At 33.7% G+C, this 10,607-nt stretch overlaps 1 protein-coding gene across 2 annotated transcripts in view; it reads right to left on the reverse strand.

Annotated features, from left to right (window-relative positions):
• The window catches only part of LOC115438740 (wiskott-Aldrich syndrome protein family member 3), an 84,211-nt gene that overhangs the window by 38,641 nt on the left and 34,963 nt on the right, over window positions 1-10,607 (reverse strand). For both annotated transcript variants that reach the window (XM_030162529.1, XM_030162528.1), the window contains exons 3-4: window positions 8,527-8,680; window positions 6,949-7,066 (exon numbers count right to left, since the gene is read on the reverse strand). In XM_030162529.1, the coding sequence (XP_030018389.1) occupies window positions 6,949-7,066; window positions 8,527-8,680 (272 nt within the window). The remainder of the gene's footprint in view (window positions 1-6,948; window positions 7,067-8,526; window positions 8,681-10,607) is intronic.

The raw sequence follows: 10,607 nt of genomic DNA on the forward strand, positions 1-10,607 counted from the left end.
TATTATTATTACACTGGTCAACAACAAATTTATTGTTTAAGTTTTTTGAGCTGATTTAGGATCATTTTGGTGTGCTGAATCCAAAAATCACATTAATTTTGCTCAATCAGGTCAACTTTCTAAACTATGCTACATATTGGCTTTTTAACATTTTTGCTTACATTTATGGGCATTTTCACATCATATGATACAAAATTCTTTCATATTTCTAACAATAAACGAGTTCTGAAGATTTTACTTTTGCCAATTTATGATTTTTTTTTTAATATTACAACTGAATGAAATGGCTTCGACTAGAAGATCTCGCAAAAATAAGCCTGACGTATTCTGCTACATCTGCGGTGAATACACCATTGTACCTAACACAGGGGTGTCAAACTCATTTTAGTTCAGGGGCCAAATACAGCCTAATATGATACAAAGTGGGCCGGACCAGTCAAATAATATAAAAAATAGAATAATAACTTTTAAGTGAAAAAGTAAAATTCCATAATGAAAATATTTACATCTAGGAATTGTACTCAAACTTAACATGAACAACCTGAACATTCTTACGTAAAATAAGTGCAATGTTAACAGTTTTAAACCTTAGTGTATCATTTATACATGTGAATCACAACTTAGAGATCACAGTTAATCTAAAAATACACAAAATATTCAAAAAACACGCAGAATATTATTAAAATTCTAGATACTTCTCTTAAGAAATTTCAGGTTATTCACTTTTTTTTTTTTTTTTTTTTATAAAAGGCTAGTCTGTAAATGTAAAAATGTGTGTAATTTTGTTTTTTTTTTTTTTTACACTAAAACAAAGAGAAATATTTGCAGTTTTGATTATTTATAGGTTATTATGATAGTATTTTAGTGGTCTGATCATTTTTAGATTGAATGGACCTAAAATGATTTTAACATCCTAGATTGTTAATTTCTTCAGTGTAATTTTTGCATTTCATAAATTCATCCAAGGAGCCGGATTGAACCCTTTTGCGGGCCGGATTTGGCCCCCGGGCCACATGTTTGACACCTGTGACCTAACAGGAATCAAGTCACAAGTTTCATAAAGTGTGCTTACCGGTCTTATTTTGGTATTAAACTTGGTGAGCAAGATAAAGTTTACAAAAATGTAATCAAATTTTGTGAGAAGATCAAATTTTTCAAAATCAAATTAGCAAAAACACCTGACCTGATTGAGAAAAACAGATGTCATTTTTGGATTTAGCGCTGCAAAATGGTCCTAATTCAGTTGAAAAAACCTAGACAACTTGCAAAAAACATTTTTTTGTAACCCAGTGTTATTATTATTATTATTATTATTATTATTATTATTGTTATTATTATTATTATTATTAATAATAGAATAATAACTTTTAACTGAAAAAGTAAAATTCCATAATGAAAATATTTACATCTAGGAATTGTACTCAAACTTAACATGAACAACCTGAACATTCTTACGTAAAATAAGTGCAATGTTAACAGTTTTAAACCTTAGTGTATCATTTATACATGTGAATCACAACTTAGAGATCACAGTTAATCTAAAAATACACAAAATATTCAAAAAACACGCAGAATATTATTAAAATTCTACATACTTCTCTTAAGAAATTTCAGGTTATTCACTTTTTTTTTTTTATAAAAGGCTAGTCTGTAAATGTAAAAATTTGTGTAATTTAGGTTTTTTTTTACACTAAAACAAAGAGAAATATTTACAGTTTTGATTATTTATAGGTTATTATGATAGTATTTTAGTGGTCTGATCATTTTTAGATTGAATGGACCTAAAATGATTTTAACATCCTAGATTGTTAATTTCTTCAGTGTAATTTTTGCATTTCATAAATTCATCCAAGGAGCCGGATTGAACCCTTTTGCGGGCCGGATTTGGCCCCCGGACCACATGTTTGACACCTGTGATCTAACAGGAATCAAGTCACAAGTTTCATAAAGTGTGCTTACCGGTCTTATTTTGGTATTAAACTTGGTGAGCAAGATAAAGTTTACAGAAATGTAATCAAATTTTGTGAGAAGATCAAATTTTTCAAAATCAAATTAGCAAAAACACCTGACCTGATTGAGAAAAACAGATGTCATTTTTGGATTTAGCGCTGCAAAATGGTCCTAATTCAGTTGAAAAAACCTAGACAACTTGCAAAAAACATTTTTTTGTAACCCAGTGTTATTATTGTTATTATTATTATTATTATTATTATTATTATTATTATTATTATTATTATTATTAATAGAATAATAACTTTTAAGTGAAAAAGTAAAATTCCATAATGAAAATATTTACATCTAGGAATTGTACTCAAACTTAACATGAACAACCTGAACATTCTTACGTAAAATAAGTGCAATGTTAACAGTTTTAAACCTTAGTGTATCATTTATACATGTGAATCACAACTTAGAGATCACAGTTAATCTAAAAATACACAAAATATTCAAAAAACACGCAGAATATTATTAAAATTCTACATACTTCTCTTAAGAAATTTCAGGTTATTCACTTTTTTTTTTTTTTTTTTTTTTTTATGAAAGGCTAGTCTGTAAATGTAAAAATTTGTGTAATTTAGTTTTTTTTTTACACTAAAACAAAGAGAAATATTTACAGTTTTGATTATTTATAGGTTATTATGATAGTATTTTAGTGGTCTGATCATTTTTAGATTGAATGGACCTAAAATGATTTTAACATCCTAGATTGTTAATTTCTTCAGTGTAATTTTTGCATTTCATAAATTCATCCAAGGAGCCAGATTGAACCCTTTTGCGGGCCGGATTTGGCCCCCGGGCCACATGTTTGACACCTGTGATCTAACAGGAATCAAGTCACAAGTTTCATAAAGTGTGCTTACCGGTCTTATTTTAGTATTAAACTTGGTGAGCAAGATAAAGTTTACAAAAATGTAATCAAATTTTGTGAGAAGATCAAATTTTTCAAAATCAAATTAGCAAAAACACCTGACCTGATTGAGAAAAACAGATGTCATTTTTGGATTTAGCGCTGCAAAATGGTCCTAATTCAGTTGAAAAAACCTAGACAACTTGCAAAAAACATTTTTTTGTAACCCAGTGTTATTATTATTATTATTATTATTATTATTATTATTATTATTATTATTATTATTATTTATTATTATTATTATTATTATTATTATTAATAGAATAATAACTTTTAAGTGAAAAAGTAAAATTCCATAATGAAAATATTTACATCTAGGAATTGTACTCAAACTTAACATGAACAACCTGAACATTCTTACGTAAAATAAGTGCAATGTTAACAGTTTTAAACCTTAGTGTATCATTTATACATGTGAATCACAACTTAGAGATCACAGTTAATCTAAAAATACACAAAATATTCAAAAAACACGCAGAATATTATTAAAATTCTACATACTTCTCTTAAGAAATTTCAGGTTATTCACTTTTTTTTTTTTTTTTTTTTTATAAAAGGCTAGTCTGTAAATGTAAAAATTTGTGTAATTTAGTTTTTTTTTTTACACTAAAACAAAGAGAAATATTTACAGTTTTGATTATTTATAGGTTATTATGATAGTATTTTAGTGGTCTGATCATTTTTAGATTGAATGGACCTAAAATGATTTTAACATCCTAGATTGTTAATTTCTTCAGTGTAATTTTTGCATTTCATAAATTCATCCAAGGAGCCGGATTGAACCCTTTTGCGGGCCGGATTTGGCCCCCGGACCACATGTTTGACACCTGTGACCTAACAGGAATCAAGTCACAAGTTTCATAAAGTGTGCTTACCGGTCTTATTTTGGTATTAAACTTGGTGAGCAAGATAAAGTTTACAAAAATGTAATCAAATTTTGTGAGAAGATCAAATTTTTCAAAATCAAATTAGCAAAAACACCTGATCTGATTGAGAAAAACAGATGTCATTTTTGGATTTAGCGCTGCAAAATGGTCCTAATTCAGTTGAAAAAACCTAGACAACTTGCAAAATACATTTTTTGGTAGCCCAGTGTTATTGATGTTTCTAAGGCGTTATTCAGTTTCAGAAACTACATGTCAGAGCAGTTTTGTGTCTTTATAACTGGCTACAGTTATGATGGTTAGAATGTGTTACGTAACCCAGGACTTGAGATTCTTCCTTCAAACACTGTTGTCACTTTGGTATGGATGTATAAAACATAATGAAAGCTGAATTTATAATACATTATGTCTACACTTATAATACTTTATTAACCTTGGCATAAGTTGTTGTAGATGATCATAAACTGTTGTAAAGACTTTTATAATGCAATATAAATACATTATTATGTCTTATGAATGTGCGCTTAATGCATTATAAACTAAACCAGGGGTGTCAAACTCATTTTGGTTCAGGGGTCATATTCAGCCCAATTTGATCTCAAACAGGCCAGACTAGTAAAATAATGACTTAATAACCTATAAATAATGACAAATCCAAGTTTTTCTTTTTGTTTTAGTACACAAAACCCCCATTGAAATTATGAAAATATTTGCATTTTACAAAAAAAGATGTGAATAGCTTGAAAAAACAGAAATTGCGTTTGAAAAATGAGTGCAATTTTAACAATATTATGCCTCGACTTATTATTTATACATGTACATTACACACAGTGTTACGTAAACATTTGGTAACTGGTGTAATTTTGTTAAAATTTTGGAGTTTGGAACTAAAATTTGAACAATTTCTACAACATTACATCTGTTATTATTAACACAACTACAGATCACAGTGGATCCATGAATGCACAAAACATTTAATAACAGGCAGAATATTGTTCAAATTGCACATTTCGGGTTGTTCATCTTTGTTTTTATTTATGTATTTATTTGCATTTTATTGTGAAAGAATAGTTTTGTAAATGTAAATATTTTCACAGTGTAATGTTATTTTTTTCACTTAAATTTTTTCCACATCATTTTTCACAAAAACAATTTGTCGTCATTATTTATGGGTTATTGTGTTGTTATTTTTACTGTAGATCACATTGGTCTGTATGTGGAACCTGAACCAACATGATTTGGACAACCTGGACTGTTCAGGTTAATTTTTGCACTTTCATCCTGCAGGGCCGGAATGGAACCTTTGGCGGGCCGGTTTTGGCCCCCGGGCCACATGTTTGACACCTGTGAACTAGACCTTCAAGTAAAGTGTTACCAAAATGATACTCTTGCCTTGAGCCATCCCAAAATCCCGGCATCATCTGTTCTTATTATTTGTACAAATTGTATATGTTATATTTTCTGTACAGAGATCTAAATATAAAAGACAGTTAATGCAAACACACCCGTTTGTACTCTTTTATTCCCTCACCCAACGAAAATCAACAAGAGAATCGATAAGGAATCGGATCGATAAGCAAAATCGATAATGGAATCGTTAAATTCTTATCGATTCCCATCCTTAGTAAACAACTGTTCCATCTCAGAATCAGCCGCAAAATGACCTGAATCTTGCAGAGCTGGTCTCATTCGATACAGTTAATTTCATTTGACATGCCTTAGAGGCACGAGCGTAAGATTTTTTTTAACTTTTCTATTCACACTGTCACAGATAACTGAATGAATACCTCTGAATTTTTGCATTTCTGTAACTCCATTTTGATTTTTTTCCTATCCATTGTTAGGCTATATTCAAATATGATTATGATTAGGGATGGGAATCGAGAACCGGTTCTTTTTGAGAACCAGTTCCCAGTAGCTCGATTCCTTGGAATCGTTTGCCTGCCTGCTTTACGATTCTGCTTAGCGATTCCACCTTCATTGTGGATGCGTGATGACGTCAGATGTACGCTGCTTTGTTTTGGTCAGAACGTAGCCAACATGGTGTTGAAGCAGAAACGGTCTAAAAAGACGACACCAGGTCCATTTACTTGGAACACTGTCAAAGCTTCCATGTCTTCAAAAGGGTGGAATCCCTCCAATATCCTCAAACATTTGTCCACATCATGTGACTCATTTACAGGAATGTCACGTATTTTATACGCTACTTAGCAGAGCTTGTGAATGTAGCGGCAGAGTGAACGCTGGGCTGGTTCTGGTTCCGGTGTGGGCAACAAATGTCGTAACCTCTCAAATACAAGTTTCTGAAGGTAGGACACAACGGGACTACATGGCACAACAACGGGAGATAAGCCGAGCCGAATCGAACCGGTTCCATGTAGTAGAAATGCGGCAATAGAGGAATTAGTAAAGCGTCTTTAGTTTCACTTTCACTGTACCCCCCGCCCCCCCACCGGGCCTGGCGTCATCTGTTATTATTATTTGTACATACTGTATATGTTATATTTTCTGTACACAGATGGAAATATAAAAGACAGTTAATACAAACACACCCGTTTGTACTCTTTTATTCCCTCACCCAATGAGAATCGATAAGAGAACCGATAAGGAATCGGATCGATAAGCAATGTCGATAATGGAATCGGAATTGTTAAATTCTTAACGATTCCCATCCCTAATTATGATATTGTAAAGATGCTGCATCTCTGTATAAATATTTGTCATTTTACTTCTGTAGGTATAGTTTAACTTCGATGGAATCCCCTTTGCTCTTCGTTTTGTCTCTTTTAATAAGCCCGCCCAGCTGCTGCTGTATCTGTAACCAATTATAAGACAATGCAAAGCTAAATGGGGAGTACAGTAAAATATACGGGCTGAAGGAATGCAGGAAATGAAACAAAGAACAGCATAAATAAGACAGAACTGGGCAGGATAAATAGATTAGCAAATTAAAGCAGAAGATGATTTTACTTTCAGATACATCCTCATTTTGCAGTCAGACAGTCTCACACAACACATATTTCATCATCATCATCATCATCATCATCATCATCATCATCATCATGGAGTCCTCCAGCTCGCACTCGCAGATACACATTCACATGTAAATGGACTGCAGCGGCCGACATTAGCATACTCCCACTCCAAAGCCCATACCTTCTGCCGTCTCTTCTCCTTGCGTTTGTCCTCGGTGGCCTGCAACATTTTCTCCTTCCACAGGTTGAAGAAGTAGGAGGGGTCGGTGTAGAACTTCAGAGCATCCTTCTTATCATCCCTGTATCAAACAAGGAAGAAAGACTCGGTGAAAAACAGGGTGAAAACAGTATGAAACTAGAAAAGCAGTCGGAGAGTGCAGACCTCCACCAAGGCAAATCAGCCCCCACCCCCTCCACCTCATCACCAGTAAAATTTAATCATTTGTTCCTTGGGCCAGTATCAACATTTCCTGAAAATTTCATCAAAATACAGACACCCCCCCGATCACCACTAAAATTTAATCATTTGTTCCTTGTGCCAGTACAAACATTTCCTGAAAATTTCATCAAAATCTGCCCCCCCCCCCCCATCCGTCTATCCCCCAATCACCACTAAAATTTAATCACTTGTTCCTTGAAAATTGAAACCTGAAAATTTCATCAAAATCAGCCCTCCCCCGATCACCACCAAAATTTCATAATTTGTTCCTTGTGCCAATATCAACATTTCCTGAAAAATTCTTCTAAATCCCTCCCCCTGTCTGTTCACCCATCCCTCGATCGACACTAAAATTGTATCATTTGTTCCTTGTGCCACTATCAACATTTCCTGAAAATTTCATCAAAATCCTCCCCCCCCCCCCCCATCACTACAAAAATGTAATCATTTGTTCCTTGTGGGAGTATTAACATTTCCTGAAAAACTCATTAACCCCCCCCCCCACATCCGTTCGTCCATTCCTCGATCACCACTAAAATTTAATCGTTTGTTCCTTGTGCCAGTACCAACATTTCCTGGAAATTTCATCAACCCCCCCCCCCCCCCCATCATCACCAAAATTGAGTAATTTGTTCCTTGAGCCAGTATCAACATTTCCTGGAAATTTCATCAAAATCAGCCCCCCCTGATCATCACTAAAATTCAATCACTTGTTCCTTGTGCCAGTATCAACATTTCCTGGAAATTTAATCAACACCCCCCCCGCCCCATCACCACCAAAATTTAGTCATTTGTTCCTTGCACCAGTATCAACATTTCCTGAAAATTTCACCAACCCCCCCCCCCCCCCCCCCATCCATCCCTTGATCACCACTGCCAGTATTAATATTTTCTGAAAATTTCAGCAAAATCCACCCCCCCCCCCCATCACCACCAAAATTTTGTCATTTGTTCCTTGTGCCAGAATTAACATTACTTGAAAATTTCATCAAAATCCGCCCCCATCCGTTTGTCCATCCCTCGATCACCACTACAATTTAATTTTTTCCTTGTGCCCATATCAACATTACCGGAAAAATTCTTGAAAATCCCCCCCCCCCCCCCCATACATTCGTCCATCCCGTGATCACCACTAAAATTTAACAATTTGTTCCTTGTGCCAGTATCAACATTTCCTGAACATTTCATCCAAATCTGTCCATAACTTTTTCAGTCATCTTGCTAACAAACAAACAAAACAAACAAACAGACAAACCCCAATCAACACACAACCTCCTTGGCAGCGGAGGTAGAAGAGCAGATCCCTGAAGATGCTCTGACCTGTAAGGGCTGAGGATGTTAAGGGGCGGGGGTTTGTCACAGCGATGGTACATCTCCACCACAGGGTTGGGGACAGAGGTCCTGGACACCACCTGTTGGTCCTGGATGGTGCTGCTCTTAAAGGCCTTCCTCATGTTTATGTCCTGGAGAGAAACTGGGAAGAGGAGAAACAAAAGAGCAAAGGTATGAGTGTGGAAAGAAAACCTGGAAATAATGCTGTAAAATAAAACAACTTTACATACTGCGGAGGAAAAAAAAAACAATCATCCCTCAGATTGTTCTAACTCTTTCATGGTGTATTCAGTAGTGGTGGGCGGATCGATCCAAATATCAATAGTGTCGATACCTAGTCAGTATCGGTATCAGATCGATACCAGCGTGGTGAGATCGACACTTTAATTTCAGTTTTTCTCTTGTGTGTTTCACTGTGATTTCGTCAAAGATGCGACAGCTAGGTTGTCGGATTTGTCGCTTCCGTCTTAGTGCGGAGCGGGCACATTTTGCTCCTCCCCCCTCTTGTGTTTCGATGTTGTGTCATGTGACTTAATAGCGCAAAGCAAACAAACAAATCGTCAGCTCAGGTGTGCCCACCCACCAGCACATGCACAACTAGGGATGTAACGATATGAAAATTTCATATCATGATTATTGTGACCAAAATTATCACGGTCATCATTATTATCGCAATATTGTTGAAATTGTGCTCAAAATGTTCAAAAAGTACGTATACACACACTGAAATAATTTAACCAAGTTGTATTAAAAAAAATTTAAAAATTAAAAAATAAAAAATAACTGGTAGAATGTACTTTCTGTTGCAGAAACATTCATATAGGGGTCTGAGCCTAATTTGACCATTTTTCAGTACTTTTGATTTTGCCTTTATATACTATATAAAGAAATGTTTCCTATATCCATGTTTGGTATGGGTTTTTTTTGTTTTTCAGCACATCTTCATCTATGTCATCTGCCTATTATTTTTTCACTTTAACCTACTATATCAACACAAAAGGACAAAAAACACACAAAAAATATAAAATATGATTTGAAAAATGTATATAATGTATTGCATAAATAATACATAGACTTTAAAAGTGAATATTGGTTCCTAATATTAGGCATATAAAATCCAAATTGTAATGAATTAAAACTATACTCAGATATTTGACATAAAAGCATATTTTTTACATAAGTCCGTAAAAAGTCCGCCCTTTCGAATGCAATTATCCCCAGTGGTCTATGTGACCACCTTCCGACTCGACGTGTTGAAAATGTCATGTGACTGGGTCACGGGGCCGTGACCATGGACCCCTAATGGTTAACAGTTGACGTGGGAACTATTCTATGCAACTTTTTGTTTTTCCCTCAGCATAAAAATTTCTCACAATACAAATAAAGTAAAAAAAACAAAACTAAAACATTTGCTGATTATGTAGCAGCTTTTAAACACTTGCTTGTGTGAAGACCTCCTAGGCCTCCAGCGTCCTATATGTTTACACACTTTGACCCTGAGATTTATAGATTTTATTGAAAGGCATTTTGGGTATGTAGGAATTTGACATAATGGCAAAAATAATTACTAAAGCACATGAAAAACATACCTGGATAGTCAGATATCTGCATGTATATGAAGGATTTCACATTTCCATTCATATATATATATATATATATATATATATATATATGTGTGTGTGTGTGTGTGTGTGTGTCTATCTATCTATCTATCTATCTATCTATATATATATATATATATATATATATATATGTATATATATATATATATATATATATATATATATATATATATATATATATATATATATATACGTTACACCCATATTGTAATGCATTTTACTGCAAGACACTTTACACTGTAAAAAAATCCCCCTGTAATTTAACAGAATTTTTACTGTTTATTTTACAGATTTTTCCTGTATTTTTACGATACAGGAAAATATCAATGAAATTACAAAAAACAGACTGTGATTTTACATGTCAAATGTAAAACAACATGAAAAAACTATAACTGTGAATAACCATAAAATTTCCATTTTTTAAAAGAAAAGTTTTCTTTTTTCACA

This window comes from Sphaeramia orbicularis, chromosome 18 (assembly GCF_902148855.1).
Source record: "Sphaeramia orbicularis chromosome 18, fSphaOr1.1, whole genome shotgun sequence".
Lineage (NCBI taxonomy): Eukaryota > Metazoa > Chordata > Actinopteri > Kurtiformes > Apogonidae > Sphaeramia > Sphaeramia orbicularis.